This window comes from Saccostrea cucullata, unplaced genomic scaffold (genome assembly GCF_032062105.1).
Source record: "Saccostrea cucullata isolate Sc308-1 unplaced genomic scaffold, CSIRO_AGI_Scuc_v1 ctg575, whole genome shotgun sequence".
NCBI lineage: Eukaryota > Metazoa > Mollusca > Bivalvia > Ostreida > Ostreidae > Saccostrea > Saccostrea cuccullata.
Genome location: NW_026932050.1, coordinates 288,482 through 308,464, shown reverse-complemented (window position 1 = coordinate 308,464; position 19,983 = coordinate 288,482). Strand labels below are relative to the sequence as shown.

At 34.9% G+C, this 19,983-nt stretch overlaps 1 protein-coding gene across 4 annotated transcripts in view; it reads right to left on the bottom strand.

Annotated features, from left to right (window-relative positions):
- LOC134234356 (serine/threonine-protein phosphatase 5-like) overlaps nucleotides 1-18,489 on the bottom strand; it is a 124,581-nt gene extending 106,092 nt beyond the window's left edge. For all 4 annotated transcript variants that reach the window (XR_009985165.1, XR_009985166.1, XM_062716412.1 and 1 more), the window contains exon 1: nucleotides 18,322-18,489. Coding sequence is in view for 2 of the 4 variants with exons in the window: in XM_062716412.1 (XP_062572396.1) it covers nucleotides 18,322-18,454 (133 nt within the window). In the remaining 2 variants the exon portion in view is untranslated. The remainder of the gene's footprint in view (nucleotides 1-18,321) is intronic.
- Nucleotides 18,490-19,983: the final 1,494 nt, after the last annotated feature.

The following is a 19,983-nucleotide window of genomic DNA, read 5'->3' as shown; positions in this document are numbered from 1 at the left end:
TAGAGCTGAATTTATTTAGAAACAGGGGAAATCACAGAGCTAAATTAGGGTTGTTGTGTGTATGCGTCAAATGGTGGCATCAGGGAAATGGGGCATAGCGTCAAATGGTGGCATCAGGGGGTAAAGGATGTAATGCATTAGGGGGAAAAGAGTTATAGCTGGGATCATCTAAGAAATATATAATATTGCTATATCAGTGAATTTGCAATATCCGAGTTTGTACTAAACGTGTTTTACTGCGTAAATTATAAAACCATAGGAGTCTGCAAGGTTATCAATAGTGTCAATATAAATCACACACAGGGGATGACAAATTCCATTGCCTGACGCCCGGGTATAGTGAAGTTTAGGGTGGGCGAGTGAAATTTTATCAACCACTTGCCCGTGGGCAAATGACTCGTCAAAACTAGAATTTATTTGTAGGCCATAAATTTAAAGCTGGGCATAGGGGCTTGCATGATTTACTCAGCATTTGTCTTCCTCTTTTTTTGAAAAAATATCTATAAATACAGAATTCGTTTATGGTAGGGCAAGCAAAAATTCAGGTAGGGCAAGTCAATTTTGACCATGTACTTGCCCTTGGACAAGTGCCTTAAAAATCTATTTGTCAGCCCTTGCACACAATTGACCAAGTGATGAGCTATGCGCATTAGCATAGATATGCTAATTAACACACAAGAGACTACAATTTTATAAATAAAGTCAATAGAAATAACTAAAGTAGCAAGGCTGCTAATTATCGATCGCTTTTAAATTAGCTCGTAGTCGAAGACTTCAAGCGCACAGATTTCTACTTATTTTATTCATATTGATAAAATTGCAGACTCTTGTGAAAAAAATGGCTTCTGTTCAATATTGACTTTGCACATCAGTTGTTATTATCTTTAGACAAGTGTTCAGGTTTTTGCTTTCATCCACATCTCTTCCCAAGACTTTGTGTTTTGATTCTGGAAAACGTGTAAAATGCAGATCTGGTGATGGCCTACACTTAAACAAACATCTCATCTAAATCATGCCTTATTATAAAAAACAAGATGAATAATTTTCATGTTAGGACTTTATTTACAAGTTTAACATAAATTATACAGTACCGACCGGACACAACCTAACACCAGAGCGAACCCGGAGCAGACCCCGGGTTCGCTCGGGGTCCGCTTCGGGTTCGCTTTCAGAAATTTTGGGACCGCTCTGGGTGCGCTTTGGGTCTGCTCCGGGTTCGCTCTGCGTTCGCTCGGGGTCTGCTCTGGGTCTGCTAGAGCGAACCCCGCGTTCGCTTCCTGGGACCGCTTTACGCACTGGTGCGTGAAGCGGACCCCGCTTTAATCTCACCGCCAGTAAGCCCCGCCCCTTGTATATTCCAAATACAGTAATGGTATTGTGAATCGATCATTGTTATTTATGCGACGATGCGGACATGTACTCTGTGCATGTAAACAGCGATATAATGGAGAACATTGATAAATTTTCTAAAATTCAGCTGTACATTCGACGTAGATTTACATGAACATGAATAATTGATTTCTCGATCCCGAGAAATTCAAACTAATTTAACAGCGGGTTATAAGGCATTTATTTTTCTTAAGTTATAACGAGAAAACAAAAAAAGAAGAGCAAAATCGTAGTCTAAATGTTTGCTTAACACGTGAATTATGATATCGCATCTAAAAATTACATGTAACCTTTTGTACATCTGATATATTTAGATTTCATTTACAGCAGTTACACATTAAAAGTTCGTAAAAAAACATTAACTGGACAATCTCTTAAAAAAAATTACACTGTATATTTTTTTACGGTCAGAATTTTGGAGCGAGTATGATTTTTATCAGAATAAAGAAAAAGGCAAATGATAATAGTTCTCTCGACCCGATAAAAATATATTAATACATGCCCCCTATTTCACACGCACATTGTCTTTAAAAAATTCTAATTATTTAATTATTTTATTTATGATTTCTCAATTTACCTGTTAAATTAAATTATTCAAAATTTACATCAAAATTATTGCAATATCTTCTTAATCATCTTGATCTTCTTGGGCATGAAAAAAATGCGAGTATATGAAAATCTTCCTTCTGGTTGCACAGATTGCAGTCATTCTGCCCTAATGGTATTAACAAACTGAATGACTTCACCAGAATAAACGTGAATTAGACCCAATTCCTGATGATACTTAACAAGATTATTCTTTCAATTTAGTCTCTACAGTTAGTTTACGTTACCAACTCTCGAACAACCCACATAACTATGTATTGCTTAGGCCTTTATTAATTATTTTTTCCTAATAATTAGTCCTAAAACATTTCAAAATTTATAATAGATCATAATTCATATGTTAAAATATCCCTTCTATATTATTTTTCTCTGAATATTCTTTGTCAAGTATAGATACGCCATTTTGAAAGAATGTAACAATGTACGATTTACTAATGTCGTGATTAATTAGCGTAATTAATTCGTTCAATTATGTAAATCGCCCTTCACCTGAGCATACCCCGATCAACCAGACGTATTCACAGCTGTCAGGATTTCTGTCTTTAATAGTTTATATAAATTTCCAATTCAACATGTAACTATGTAAATATATAGTGTTTAGTAGTTTAGTAGCAGTGCTAGTTGTTTTTGGTTTCGCTTTTTCCTTTGTTCTATTGACTTTTAAAAATTTTTCTTTGTCCTGTACATGTATATTGTTTGTAAAAAAAAAAGCTGCAGCAGGCTTTTAGAAAACAATTTGAGTACAGTATTGGGAGGACGATTCATAGAAATTTAAGTGAAAGTCATCAGGTTTTATTATTAAAATCAAGTCTAATGATGAGAGTTTACAGTTATGATATCTCTCTCTCCCTCGTCTTGATGTTTCCTGTATCTATCTATATTTAAATATTGGGCACGTTAATATTCCTGAACTGTGAAATTTTACAATAATTGTCGAAGACCAACTATATTTCTTTTCTCCTCTATTTGTCAGTAAAAATTGTAATATCAATTGATTTCTATTTTTATGCATTGACTGATGTATTTACTTAATTTATTTACCAAATGGACTTTAAATACTGGTAAAAAACTAAATAAAATAAAAACGTAAATATTCAAGTAATTCTTCTTTGAAAATCAAAACATATAATTAATTAATTGCTTTAATAAAAAAAAAGAAAATAAATATATAAATTTAAAATATTACCCGGAGAATTAAAATAAATGAATATAAAATAGTATTTTAATTATCATAATAGATTTACACAGCACATTCACACGTTTTGCTTGTATGTACAGTGTTGAGATTTATATCGAATAAAATCAACACGTTCGATCTTATATCCCAATCGACAGTTCAATATCCTATTTTGATTGGTTGATGCGCTGATTGGTTAATCGTTAATCCTGATTGACAGCTTTGTAAAGAAATACCGAACCCGTGTTCGCTCTCTAGGTCCGCTTCGGGTTTGCTCGGGGTCTGCTACGGGTTCGCTTTGGGTCCGCTCCGGGTTCGCTCGGGGTCAGCCCTAGCGGACCCCGAGCAAACCCGGAGCAGACCCAGAGAGCGAACCCGGGGTCCGCTCCGGGTTCGCTTTCTGTTAGGTTGTGTCCGGTCGGTATTGTACCTCTTTTGATTTTTCCTATCTGCAGATCTGTAACTCTCCGAAAAAATATATTGATAGACCGAAGAGCTACAGTGCCAACCATTGAAAAAAATATATATTTTATTGCGCACAAAAAAGTGTGCTCGGTTTTCGATTTATTTCTCCATGTTTTTAAAGCTATAATCTCAATCTATTACTAACCGTGTGTTCCTTACATATTCTTTCACTGTTTCCACAACCAAACATTCCTCATAATTGTTGTTAATAGTCCTCCGAACCCTGATATTGTAATCATCGAAAACATTTCGCTTATTTATACTGCCATTTTGGTTTCAAAGATAATTCGGTCCAATATGCTTCGTTCGGATGTCAACTACGAGAGTACTTGATAGAAGATAAAGGAATTTTTTTTAATCTTTCCTTATTTGCAATAGAGGAATTTGGAAGAATTAATCAAGAACCGAGTGCACTTTTTTGTGCGCAATAAATATATATTTTTTTCAATGGGTGGCACTGTAGCTCTCTGGTCTATCAATATATTTTTTCGGAGAGCTACAGATCTGCAGCTAGATTTTTCCCTACATAAGAATTAGATAGTATCAAAGTACTCAGAAGTACTGAAAGCCGGGCTCATTTACAGGGTAATGAACAAGACCGCGATGACAGTTTAAAAACAAGCTGATTCAGACATTGAAAAGATGATTATATATTATATCTATGTCATATATAGCATTTAAAAGCTTTAAAATTAATTAAAATGTAGGTAGAATTTAACAGCGTAAAATATTTGTCACTTGTATCATTTCGGGGTTTTACATACCAACAGAAGTAAATAAATACTGATGCAGCAAGATTATTTAAGGTCATACAATTATGCACAGATGGGTACTCGGCGGGGAGTTTTGCATCTAAGCGTACATCAAGTCATTAATGTTGTTCCCCGCACTTGTCTTAGCATGTATACTCTTTATTTATAGAATATGACGCAGACAGGGATACCTGTTGAATACCTTTAGCATATTTTAACCAAATAATTAATTATCGAAAACGATAGAAAGCATTTTATTTTAATTATTTTTTGATAATTTCAGATAAATATGAAAGTTTAATTCTGTGTTTGTATTGCCTCAAAGGTGATTGCGTAGACGTACTATATTCTAACTCGTAAATTTAATTTGGCGGTGAAGAAGCAGCATTTTCTGTTGCTCACCGTCCCAATAGCCAGGCATTTCTCTACGAGAAATGAGCCCGGCTAAAAATGTAAATAATTCCCGAGAAATCACTGTAAGTGGACTAATTAATTCTTATGCATTAGTCAACTAAGCAAATTCCTGCTTTGGAAGCTAATTCCCGGTTATACATAATCCTCTATATTTTACTTTTGTATCATTTGTATCAATATACAGTCAAACTTCATTATTTCAAATATTATGGGACTGAGAAAAAACTTCGAGATATCCGAGGATTTGAGATATGGAGGGTAAAATACTTAAAGAATATGTATGGTAGGGACTTCTACATCACTTCGACATATCCATGGTATTCGACATATCGTAGATCGAGATACCAAAGTTCAACTGTTATGTTATTGCAGTCATTCCCGTATAATTCATACAATTACCAAGTCCATAGTATTGAAAAACGAATTTGAGAGCAATAATATAATTTTGTGTTTGATTGATAAAGTAAACATCCTTTGTTAATAAAATGAAATTTTACACGTTAATCTTTCTTCGTTTAGTTTTTAGGACTATTCCAACTCACCACATGCAAGAACTCCGTAACGGAGGTTATAACTCAGAAAAAGCAGCTGTAAAGTTATTAAAGTCTTTGTTCATATTTTAATTTTTATTGAACTTCGAAGCTTTATCAATATATACAACTAAATTATGACCAAAGAAATTCTAAACTGCAAATATAAAAAATATTGACTAAATATGTGTAAATCCAGATAACAGAATTTTTGGACAATAAAATAAACTCTATTTTCCAGAAGGAATATTGCCAAACGAACAGATTGTTACATTACTTGACCACTTGATTTGAAAAATAAAATGATATATCTTGAAAATTAAAGACCTTTTCTGATTATAAAGAACTACGTACTCTAGCTAACTCTTGATTCCCGCCTACATTTTGCACTCATTAAATTCAATTTTAATGGCAATTTGGCCATTAAATCTTTGTTTAATACAAAGAACAGTTCTATGGTAATTGATTAATCATTTTAATTCCAGCACTAGATAGTAAATTATCATTAATTTCAGCTCTCGAAAAAAGGGGGGTAGACGATATTTTCTAGTGAAATCGAACTTTCAAAAATCACCATATTTTGAAATAGTCTAAAACAGTCTTCACAACAATTCTTTTTCAGCACATGCCCTTCGGGCATGTATACCGGTCATTTTAACCCAGCCCATTGAAATTTGTACATGCCCTACTCAAATTTCATTCATATAGCAGAGATATGATTGTGCAACAAAAAATAAGGTTTTTATATTACATGTAACTATAAGGACAGTTTTTCTGTTTTTAAATTCTCTCAATCTTTAGTTTAAATAGTTTCCAGAGTTTTAAATCAACCGTGGCCTGCCTGTCTGCCATTTTCGTATGCATTCTTGTTCACAACTTTTGACTTGCATGCTGGCCGTTTGTTGGCCATTATAGCTGAATTGAATTTCATAAGTAAGATCATGATCATCATGACAGCAGTCCACTGCATGTGGTATCAATAAACATATCGTAATTTGGCAAGAAACATTCAGAAAACAAATAGGTTAAATTAAACACTTTAATGATTACGATTGATAATCATTTGACAGGTTGTACCGATAATGTAACGTAAGACAAATGTAGACTGGTAATTCAGATTAAGACATTACATAGCAAGTTTACATGAATAACTGGGGTATGACAGAAGAAATAGCAAGTAAACACTGTGAATCGAAGAAAATTCACACATGCCCTTCGGGCATGTAATTTGAGAATTTTCACATGCCCGCTGGCAAATTTACCAAGTCCCGGGCATGGGGCACCCAGGTTATTTCGAAGACTGCTAAAATATGATAAAATGTATCTCATATCTTTTCTTATGTTTTACGCAAATAAATAAAACATATATAAATTAATAAAATACAATTATGTAGTTGTAAATAGCTTTAAAATTGGTGAAAAATCAGCATTTTTTTTTGTTTTTTGTCTATAAACATATGTTCCCCCCCGTGAAACACAAAAAGCTTTGGCATACATTTGTAAAATGACAGTCTATATTATCTGTAAAAAGGAATTTTTGTTTCACGGGGGGGAAAGATGTTTTAAAATATTTTCCGTTTTCCATTGATTTCTATAGTGAAAAACTCAAGTTTTACCAAAATTATAGAGTTATCTCTCTTTGGTATCCCCAAAGAGTAACGTTTTATTAAAATTCATATAAATATCTATAAACATTTTGAAAATCATTCGAATATGTTAACTTTTGAGAATTGACTTAGAGGTAGGCGGGAGAACAATACTATCGTTCGTGGTTCTTGACCACTTTTTAAAGAAAAGTTGATATACAAATTGCTCCAAAATTGTAACGGAGGTTACAAAAACTCGTTTTGAAGATTAAGAGATAAAAATACTTTGTAAAAGGAGTCAAACACACTTTAAAAAGGATGTATTTACACAATAAAGAGAAAAACTAAACAGTTTTCCCCTGTTTTTTAATGCAATTTACCAAAAGTATGTTTCGTTACGGAGGTTATTCTGAATATGTACAAAAAGAGTAAACCGAATTTTAGACTTCCTTTTGGCTTTACAAACTAATGTCGCTCATCATTATTAAGGGGCAATCAACTTAATCAAATATTTATGAATATATTGTTGTCTTTTTAACTGCAAATGTGAAAATGAAAATTTAAACTTTTATAACCTCCGTTACAAAATATACAACCTTCGTTTCGAACAATCGGTGTGATTGCGTTTACCTATATAATTGTGAATTTAAATAAAAAACAATTAAAAAACAATATTCATTTGTAAAAAAAAATATTTGTTTTAACGCTTTAAGGCAATTACATTTAGATTTAAAAAAAAAACAACAAATATTTTAACCTCCGTTACGAAATACCTAGTAACTGAAACTTGTAATAATGAAGTGATTTATTGAATCATTGTGAAGTGACTGTCACACATCAACATAATTAAAAAAAAACTTATTTTATCTATCATAATATATAAAAAATTCACTTAAAAACACAAAAATCCATTTTTTGCAAAAAAACCTAACCCCCGTAACATCGCTGGTTTCACGTATAAACGAGTATAATTTCCCTGTTCACCGCTGATAGTTCACATAAGGTTGAATTCTTTTGTGCCCATTCCATTACGGAATATAAGACATTTACAAAACGAAGAAAAAAACACTATCATTTTTATTTGTAATATGCAAAAACATCTAAGTTAAGGCCATTTTTACCATAATATTTTCAAAACTAGATGCTGTCATGAGACAGTAATACCCGCACTAAGGTGTTTGCCTCTAAATACATGCTCCTACATATTGGGCGGCTTTCCAAAGAAATAGTCAAAATAATTTTATAATTTACATGTATTCATCAAATTGAGTATGAAATTCTAAGACCCTGTGACCTATAACTCAGAACCTCTTATATTTATTTTATACATGTTTAATTCATTATATACCAGTCTGAATTTTATTAATGATGTAAATTCATGCACGGATCTGTCGGGGGGGGGGGGGGGGGGGGGGGGGGGGGGGGGGGGGGTCAGGACCCCCCCCCCCCTGGAATTTACAAGGTTAAAAAATGTTTATACTAAAACAAGGAAAAAGTTACAATGGATTCCCCTTGGAAAATGCAGACCCCCCCTGGTAAACACGAATATGTGTAAATATAGATATGAAAAGTTAAACATTTGCGGCAATAGAAGTCACCACTACTCCCACCCCACCCCCCACGATATAGGTTTTTGACGTTTGGGTGAGATTTACTTTAGGTTTTTTTTTTTTTTGATTGTCAATTTCTGGGATAGGATTCTTTTTTGACTGCGGTGGACCCCCCCCCCCCCCCCCTGGAAAAAATTTCTGGATCCGCGTCTGAAATTAGATTTTGATCACAGGCACCTGACGTTACTTATTTTTCTTTTAATAAAAAAAATTATACCCTTACCTTATAATAAGGTAAGGGTATAATTTTTTTTATAAAAAGAAAAATAAGTAACGTCAGGTGCCTGTGTTTGTGATATATGTTTTGCTCATAATAGGACCTTTTTAAATTTACTAACCCCCCCCCCCCCCCTCGACACCACAATCACACAGCACATACTTTTTGGAATAGGCTAGATGGAAAAAGTTTGTTAAAATTGAATATCGTTTGTTATGAATTAATTTAAAATTTGTTCTTGTACTATACATGGCAGGCGCGTAGCCAGCATTGAAACGAAGTGTACGCAGGAAATGGTCGGGAGTGTGGGGGCCGCCATGAGGCCCCCAGTGGGTCCAGGGCGAAGCCCTTATGGGGGGCAAGGGGGCAAAGCCCCCGGAAGCTCCTGGATTTAACGAAATTTTTCAGTCATTTTCTTTAGAAGAAATCACGCTATAACTCTTTTCTCAAGCAAACACTTAGCTATGTTATACATGTGTACTTCCATAGATACTTCAGGAAGAGAAGGATCATTTGATCAAATTAATTTATGAATATATTGGTATTGGAAAAAAAATTCCAAGTATGACAGGATAAAACAGAGAGGTAATTTAATAAGCTATCATTGAAGTAAAAGTATTTCAAAATATTAAACGGGGGTGTGGGTCTTTTGAAAACCTTTATATTCTGATAGCTTAAACAATGTGAGAGTACTAAAATTCTACAATTTGGTAACATCAGTAAAAGAAGATATTCATAAATGATCCATATCTTTATTCACTTTGTTAAGTAATTTGAATTTTGCCATTTTTTTTTTTTTTTTGTTTATCGATATTTATTCATTACTCTAACGGAAATTATTTCATAGACTAGTCGTCCAAGACTCTTGTAACTTTTTCTTTAGATCAATGTCACTTAGATCGCTTCCCTTCATCAAATACATGTATTTGTTCGGATAATCAGAATTACGCAGATTAACAGTTGAAAATTTTGGTTCAACAATATTTTCTTACTCAAGAAGTGTAAAAGACTGGATTTTAACGATATTCTGAACAAAAAAAAATAATAGAAACAATAAGATGTAAATAATTTGCAAGACAGATACTGTCCCTTTTCTCCGAATAAATTTCTCTTTCTCTCTCTCTCTCTTTATTCTTTTTCTTTCTTTCTTTTTTGAAAATGATGTGTACGCACTTGCGTACTCGCGTTTAGGCAGCTACGCACCTGCATGTGAACATGTAAATTTCTACATCACATCACGTTGCGTCACCCATTATCATATTTATAGATTAAACACCATTTGGCACACCTCGGCCGATTCCCACTTCATCAGGTGATGGAATCGACGAAGGTTCGCCAAAATGGCATATGGCTGCAGTCTAGTGTGCATTGGATTAATTCATTTTGAGTTATAATTGGATTTATATTTCATGAAGTTGAGACACAGGGAGTCGGTAAGTAGAAGTTTTAGTATAGTGGGGGGTAAAATACACCCAAACTATTAGGTTAAAGTTTAAAAAGGGTGAAAGATCATCGCATGCCACACTAGACGAATTTCATATTGTGAAGTTATCTCCCGTTGTCGATGTGACATTCAGTTACTGCCAATACTGGTGCGGATCCAGAATTTTTTTCGGGAGTAGGGAGGGGGGTTCACATCTCAGTCAAAAAATTCCAGCCCAGAATTTCGTGACAAGCAGGAGAAAAAAAATGAAAACAAATAAACAAATAAAAAAACAATGATAGTGAGGTCAATGTTTATAGTTTAAAGTTTATAGGGAGAGGATGTCAAGAGTCATTTTTTACTTGCTACAGTACATAGTCTTGTTTAAATAGCAAAGCAAATGCCAGATGGGGGGGGGGGATGAGGGGGGGGGATTCCAATCTTCCTACCCACTTCCCGTCCTTGAAATAACAATGTATTTTGTTATTCCAGTTAAATAGTATATTTTTTTCCATTTGACTAATTATTATACATATTTTGTTTCTTGTGTTTATAGTATGTCTGTCTATATAAGTCTGCAGAAATTAAATCCTAGCTAGCTTGCCCATAAGTTTTAAGTGGGATGGGCTATACAAATAGCTTCCACATTTTATAGGTTTATTTCTTGTGACAATTTAATAAGACCTTTTATTTGGGTACCATTGATTTTTACCTCTGATCGCTTGACATGGTATACAATTTTTTACAAGAAAAATACCAAACTTTAAACTCTGCCAAAATTTTGATCAGTAGGTGCTAGGGCTTTCATACTTATCATGACATATTGTATTCATTGTGAACTGTCAACATGTATAAATATGTTTGACCTTGACCCTAGAGTTTGAACCACTTAAACAAAAAAATTAACCTTGGCAATTAACTTTTGAACAGGAATTACTAGGGATTTCTTTATTTCACATGTGCATTCCTTGTGACAAGACTTTCTTCTGATACTAACAATTTGAACCTTTTGACCTTGACCTTTGATTTTGACATATATTTGAGAAACTTCAACCTTCGCCATAGGCTTCCATACTGGGACATCAGTGTTTCACAAACACATCTTATCTTCATTATTATTTGGTGGTGTCTCCATATGAGGGAAGTTGTAATCACAATAAACAAACAAATCACTAAAGAAAATATAAAACATGAATATGTTGGTCATGCATATCTCTGCAGGAAAAAAAATAGCTTTTCAAATACTCCAGCCATATTGTAACCCTTTCAAAACACTCTTTTGAGCTTTTTTGGTTTCCTTAGCATATAATGTCTGTCGTGACGTGTTGTCCATCTGTTTGTCTGAAAACTCTTTACATTTTTAACTTCTCTAGAACCACTGGGCCAATTTTACCCAATTCATATAGAAATATGTACATTTGTATGTCAGACTCAGTCCATCTGTCTCAATAGGGTATGTCTTTTAACCACAATGAACCACAATGAAACCACAATGAACCACAAGGACATCTTAATCTAATTTTAATGAAAAATTCGAATATTCCCTTCAAATATTTGTAAAAAGTCTGATTTAGTATTAATTCTATTGGGTTTTCAAAAAGCCAATTTTCCTTTCAGTTGTTCATTAATCACTGTTTACTGTAAATAACGTTTTATTCGTGAGAACTTAATTTTCGCGTAATTACGCGAGACAAAGAGCTCGCGAAAATTTCATTCTCGCGTTTAAAAGTATTCCTTACGATTATATAAAGGAAAAACATCAATTCGTGAAAATTATGTCTCGCTAATAAAGAGTCAATAACTATCTCGCGAAAATAAGGTGTCGCGAAAATTTAGTGATCTACAGTATACAGCAGTTATGTTACCGGGTAATTAGTTGTTTACTTAAAAATTCCACCTATTCTCACATAAAATGTTACCTTTTCCTACCTGAATTTCAGAAAGTGGGAATAGGTAGAATGGACCCTCTAATTTTTAGCTCACCTGAACCGAAGGCTCAAGTGAGCTTTTCTGATCACATTTTGTCCGGCGTCCGTCTGTCTGTCCGTCTGTCTGTAAACTTTTCACATTTTCGACTTCTTCTCAAGAACCGCTGGGCCAATTTCAACCAAACTTGCCACAAAGTATCCTTGGGTAAAGGGGATTCAAGTTTGTTCAAATGAAGGGCCACGCCCTTATTCAAGGGGAGATACTTGGGAATTAATGAAAATTTAGTGGTATATTTTAAAAATCTTCTTCTCAAGAACCACTGTGCCAGGAAAGATGAAACTTATGGGGAAACATCCTCAGGTAGTGTAGATTCAAGTTTGTTCAAATCATGACCCCCGGGTAAGGGCGGGGCCAAAATGGCCGACCAAAGTTTTAAATAGAAATATATAGGAAAATTCTTTAAAAATCTTCTTCTCAAGAATGACAAAGCCATAATTCATCATATTTATATGAAAACATGCTCAGGTAGTGTAGATTCAAGTTTGTTCAAATCATGACCCCCGGGGGTAGGGCGGGGCCAAAATGGCCGACCAATGTTTTACATAGAGATATATAGGAAAATTCTTTAAAAATCTTCTTCTCAAGAATGACAAAGCCATAATTCATCATATTTATATGGAAGCATGTTCATGTAGTGTAGATTCAATTTTGTTCAAATCATGACCCCCGGGGGTAGGGTGGGGCCAAAATGGCCGACCAAAGTTTTACATAGAAATATATAGGAAAATTCTTTAAAAATCTTCTTCTCAATCATTTTCTTAAAAATAGCAAATCCATGATTGGTCGTGGGACTACTTTTGGATTTAAACTTTACAATAAAAAGCCATTTTATACTAGTCCTACCCTTGGTGCTCAGGCGAGCGATGTGGCCCATGGGCCTCTTGTATTATTTATTTGCATATTTATATACTAGTATAATCATAAATCTAAAATCTTCCCTGTAATCTATTTTCAGATGGTCCTTTCAGATCTTAAAGGTATCTTATATTCAAAATCCAAAAGTTTTACTTCCCTTTACCTATAGATGCTTTGTACCCTGCCAAAATTGGTTGAAATTGGATAAGCTGTTCAAGAAAAGGAGCTGAAATGGTTCAAAAGATTAGGAAACAGACGGACAGGAAGCACAATGTCGGACAATAACAGATAGAACTAGGTCACCTATGTGACTCAAATGACTAAAAAATGCCTATAAACCATATATAGATTCATTAAAATTAAATTAAGATGTCCTTGTGGTTCCTTGTAGTTTCTTTGTGGTTCCTTGTGGTTTCATTGTGGTTCATTGTGGTTCCTTGTGGTTCATTGTGGTTAAAAGACGTACCCGTCTCAATAAATTTAACCTTGGTTATCACGGTCATATCTACTGAATGAGAAGAGACATTCATATTAAACTTATGTATTAGAATATTTACCTGTGAGAATGGCATGGTTTTTTCTTTTTTTTTTTTTACATGTGACCTAGAAGTTTGACCAACTTGCAAAAAAATTAAATTGTTATAAATTCATCATTTTGAAAGAGAAAAGTTAGGGCATTCATATCATAATGCATGTATATTATTACCTGTGATAAGACCTTTCCAAATAAATCATGACTTTTACACTGTGACCTTGACCTTGAAGCGATCAAGCCTAACCTACTTTTCAAAAATGTTGCATTTGCTTATAACTTATGATTGAGATGAGATATGACTCTCATATTTGACATGTACATAAATTACTCATAAGAATTCAAGGTGTTTCCCAGCATGCGATGTTTTTTTATGCGCCCGAATTTTTTCGGGGCGCATATTGTTTTTGTCCTGTCTGTTTGTCTGTTTGTCTGTTTATCTGTTTGTCTGTTTGTCTGTTGTCAACTTTAACCTTGGCCAAAACTTTTGAACCGTAAGAGATAGAGACTTCATATTTGGTATGCATACTCCTCTAATAAAGTTCTTTCAAATGACATCAAGGTCAATGACCTTGTACGTTGACTGTGACCTATATGCTAAAAATAGGTTTTTCAACTGTTTGTCATAACTTTTGAACCATAAGAAATAGAGACTTCATAATTAGTATGCATACTCCTCTAATAAAGTTCTTTCAAATGACATCAGGGTCAATGACCTTGTGACCTTGACTGTGACCTATATGCTAAAAATAGTTTTTTCAACTGTTTGTTATAACTTTTGAACCATAGGAGATAGGGACTTCATATTTGGTATGCATACTCCACTAAAAAGGTTCTTTCAAACAACACCAAGGTCAATGACCATGTGACCTTGACTGTGACCTCTATACTTAAAATAGCTTTTTCCACTTTTTGCCATAACCTTTGAACAATAGAAGATAGGGACTTCATATTTGGTATGCATACTGCACTAATTAAGTTCCTTCAAATGACATCAAGGTCAATGACCTTGTGACCTTGACTGTGACCTCTATGCTAAAAATAGCTTTTTCCACTTTTTGCCATAACTTTTGAACCATAAGAGATAAGGACTTCATATTTAGTATGCATACCCCACTAATTAAGTTCTTACAAATAATACCAAGGTTAATGACCTTGTGACTTTGACTGTGAACTATATGCTAAAAATAGTTTTTTCGAACTTTGTTGACGACGGGCGCTTAGTGTTTCACAAACACATCTTGTTACCCCTTGACGTTGATGTTTTACATAATTTTCAAAATATTTAACTCTCCTAAAAGATGATTAGGCTTCTGAGTAACATTAAGGAAGACTTCAAGGAAGACAGGGCTTTTTGCACAAAAAACGTCATTTTTCAACCCACATTTGACCCCCTGGGGCAAAATCTAAATTCCAAAACCTTACTGCACATCTACATGACCCCACCAACCATCTCCCAAAAGATGATTAGGCTGCTGAGTAAAATGTAAGAGGAGTTCAGGGAAAACAGGGCTCTTTGTATGAAAAACGTTATTTTTGACCCCCATTTGATCCCCTGGGGCAAAATCTTAATTCCGAAACCTTACTGCACATGTACATGACACCACCAACCATCTCCCAAAAGGTGATTTGGCTGCTGAGTAAAATGTAGAAGGAGTTCAGGGAAGACGGGACTTTCTGCACAAAAAACGTCATTTTTCAACCCCCATTTGACCCCCCGGGGCAAAATCAAAATTCCAAAACCTTACTGCACATCTACATGTCACCACTAATCATCCCATAAAAGATGATTAGGCTGCTAAGTAAAATGTAAGAGGAGTTCAGGGTAGATGGGGCTTTTTACATAAAAAACGTCATTTTTCGACCCCCATTTGACCCCCCGGGGCAAAATTAAAATTTCAAAACCTTACTGCACATCTACATGACACGACCAACCATCCCCCAAAAGGTGATTTGGCTGCTGAGTAAAATGTAGAAGGAGTTCAGGGAAGACGGGACTTTTTGCACAAAAAAGGTCATTTTTCGACCCTCATTTGACCCCCCGGGGCAAAATCAAAATTCCGAAACCTTACCGCACATCTACATGACACCACTAATCATCCCACAAAAGATGATTAGGCTGCTAAGTAAAATGTAAGAGAAGTTCAGGGAAGATGGGGCTTTTTGCATAAAAAACGTCATTTTTCGACCCCAATTTGATCCCCCGGGGCAAAATCAAAATTCCGAAACCTTACTGCACATCTACATGACACCACCAATCATCCCCCAAAAGGTGATTTGTCTGCTGAGTTAAATGTAGAAGGAGTTCAGGGAAGACGGGACTTTTTGCACAAAAAACGTCATTTTTCGACCCCCATTTGACCCCCCGGGGCAAAATCAAAATTCCAAAACCTTACTGCACATCTACATGACACCACTAATCATCCCACAAAAGGTGATTTGGCTGCTGAGTAAAATGTAGGAGGAGTTCAGGGAAGACGGGACTTTTTGCACAAAAAAGGTCATTTTTCGACCCCAATTTGATCCCCCGGGGCAAAATCAAAATTCCGAAACCTTACTGCACATCTACATGACACCACCAATCATCCCCCAAAAGTTGATTTGGCTGCTGAGTTAAATGTAGAAGGAGTTCAGGGAAGACGGGACTTTTTGCACAAAAAACGTCATTTTTCGACCCACATTTGACCCCCCGGGGCAAAATCAAAATTCCGAAACCTTACTGCACATCTACATGACACCACCAACCATCTCTTAAAAGATGATTAAGCTACTGTGTAAAATGTAGGAGGAGTTCAGGGAAGAAAAGTGTGACAGACAGACAGACGGACGGACGGACATGAGTAACAACAATATACCCGAACTTTCTTTAGAAAGTGCGGGTATAAATACCGTTATTTTATGCTTTAAACGCATTATGATTTTCATATTACATTTTGTTGTCGACTTAAAGATTAAATTCCAGCATTATCTGGTAGGTTTAAACACCTGAAATGTTGCACACGTTAGATTTTGTGGATTTTCTGTTACGGAGGTTAGAGGTTACGGAGGTTAGAACCATCAATAATATCTTTATATCTGAATTGTTCTTTAACTTTCCTTACATTTGTTTTTTGTTTACTAGACATACCCATTGGTGTCAATCAACTGCCTTGAAATAGTACTTCACATAACCTCTGTTTCTTCACAATCACCGTCACGTAGGTTAGGTTCTTATATGCGACATTATAAAAAATCCATATCTTTAAAAATTTTGAACACGGTTTTATTGATCTGTCTAAAAAAAGATTCTGTGCTAAAGTTTTAATATATATTAGACACAAAAAACGCAGTTTTAGCTTTACTAACGATATATTGTATTATCTTAAAAAATATTCAAACACTGTAACGGTAGGTTAGGTGAAATTTGGCGACAGCGATGATCAAAGGTTTGTTTAAAAATCGTTATTCATTTATCAATGAAAGATTCATTTATATGATTTTGACATGTTTCTTCATTAATTTAGACAATTTCTGTTTGTTTAGAACAAAATGCGACCAGGTAATGCACACTCAAACTGCAAGGTATACGCTGGCGACATCGCCTTTTACACTATTCCAGGCTTCCTTTTGTGTGAATACTCGGACAAAAAATATCAAAAAATATCACAGCTAATGTTATTTTGTGTGACAAAATATGTTAACATAAAGCCTCAAGGAATTATTTGAATATTAGTAACCATAGCTTTGAAAATGCATTGGCGACATGACGTTTTTTCATTTGTATGAATTATATGGGAATGACTGATTGGATTAATCGATCCCTGTGCGTTATAGTCAAGTGAGCTAATCCCTGCTCCGCAAGCTAATTCCCTGTCATTTGTAATCCTCTATTTTTTAAATTAAATTTTTGTATCCATATAACATAACAGTTAGAATGTATATCACTGAGATTGAAGTTTGCTGATTCCAGTTCCCCTCATCGTCGCAAACCACGGCCAACATGTACGCTCCTCTCCCATTCTGGCCATGGTTCAACGAGGAGAGAATTCTTCGTAGCTCATTAAAATATTGACCAATGCAAGTAAAGCATAGTCGGACGAAGAACTTTATCGCGACCTTTCAATATCCAATCGCAGTATAGGAAATATTTCTTGTATACTGTTGACGTCAGTTGTTGATTTCGATTGCGATGGAAACAAAACTTTCCACTGACTGAATATGACGCCACAATAGAGAGGCGTGAATATTCAAGATAACAACACTTTTTGTGATAAAGCAGCCACGGGTAGGAGAGAGCTACATGTATATAAGCGGACTCCGGACCGTGGCTTGAGACGATGAGTTCCCCTTGACTAGGACTAACCATTTCCCTCGGCTGCACCTCGGCAAGTAGGGATATAGTCCTGGCCTTCAGGAACTGGAATCTTGCTAACTCCCTCAATGACATACTTTAACTGTATATTAACTCAATTGTTACAAGAAAACCAACCTTTTCTTACTGTTAATTTTTACAAACTTGAAGACTTGCAAAGAGAAATGATATGGCATTATGGTGAAATCCTGTCAACTTTTATAGTCAACTTTTTTAGAAAGAATAATTAGTTGTAAGCATACCATTTTATTTTTATTTGAGCTTTTAGTTATCAATTCTGAATTCACTTTGTTTCCATACAAGGACCTGAAGGGAATCTTAATCTTCCTTATTTATATGTATGGTACTCAAGAGTCAAGTGCACATGCTAAATTTGAAACCGTTCTAATGATGTATTTTGTTCAATAACAGAGAAGAAATCCTACTTTTGAAGAATTCGTTAGCTTTGTCTTTTAGTTCATCAGCCTTCTTCTTTACTTCCTCGCTGAGACTTTCTGCTGAGTCGCCGTTTCCGATTTGTGTGTCCGCTGGTGTCTCACTCATGCTGGTGTCGGCCATCTTGCTTCATAGTTACTTAGAGAGCGCACTAAGGGCGGTAACTCTATGTAAAGTACGTTTCTCTAGATCATTCCAATACAGAGTAGGCCTATTGACACATCTTTTTCTAATACTGTCTTAATTAAAGGTTTACATTGTCAATATTTCAAAACTATAAATTAAATAAGACCTTTAAACTCTATAACCTTGACCTTTTAAAGTATGACCTTGACCTGATAAGTTTTAGAATCCATCTTCCTTTTTTTATGCCATTTAGCTCACCTGCAGCTACAACTCTGTAATTTTTTTTCAATAAAGATAATGATATCATATTCTTCTTAACATATATTATTTACAAAGTAATCTATCATATGGGCCCCTGAATGAGTCGACTGAAAGAAGAGAAGAGGACGGCCAAAGAACACCTGGCTGACAATGTAGGCTCTGTTAATTAAGAGATCAAAGAGTTGGAAGGAGACACTAGCAGGTTGGTGGTGTTCTTTGTAGAATGGCCTTATGTGTCCTTGGGGCACAAAGAGGATATTAGTTAAGTAAGTAATTTAATTATATAGAAAATTAAAAAAAAATATGAGATATTTAGTTTGACCTTCTACATCTAAGATATTTCTTAGAGAATGGGAATCAAGTGTTAGGCCTACTAGTCATTTTCTGTCATTGTAAACATTTCTTCTCATTTTCATCTTCTTTTCAAGCCAAAACTATTAATGACACAAAGTATCCTTTGGTGAAGGGAATTCAAGTTTGTTGAAGGGGGTGGGGGGGGGACCAGCCCCACAATGGAGGATAAAAGTTTTACTAAAGAGTATACTTGTATCTATATTTTCAAGAACAGAAAAGCTATTTGTTAGTCATATTGTGAGACACTGTAACTTTAGAGGGCACACAATCAAACCAGAATATTTAAAGTTTATATTGAAATCCGACCAAAACTGTAGGAAAAGAGCATTTGAAATAAATTTAATTCACAGAAATTTCTATTTTTAGTATCCATGCCAACACTGTTTAATGAAATCTAAAACCGATGCACTTATAGTTATGTATTTTGGTGTATATTCTACTTGTGTGACAAGTTATTTTGAAATCAGACAAAAACTGTAGAGTAGCATTTTGTTACAGACTCCGTTGCATGAGAGATCTACATCTTTCCATGACATAAGTTCTGACCATTAGAGCCTAAAACAGGAGGCCCATGGGCAACATCACCCGAGCATTGTGGCTAGGAAAAAGTAGTAATTGGTTTACTATTGAAGAGTTTAAATCCAAAAGTTTGGCTCCGCCCTACCCCCTGGGGACATGATTTGAACAAACTTGAATCAACACTACCTGTGGATGCATCCATATAAATATGAGCAATTATGGCTTTGCTATTCTTGAGAAGATTTTAAAGAGTTTTCCTATATATTTCTATATGAAACTTTGGTCGGTCATTGTGGCCCCGCCCTACTCCTGGGGGTCACGATTTGAACAAACTTGAATCTACACTACCTGGGGATGCTTCCATATAAATATGAGCAATTATGGCTCTGATG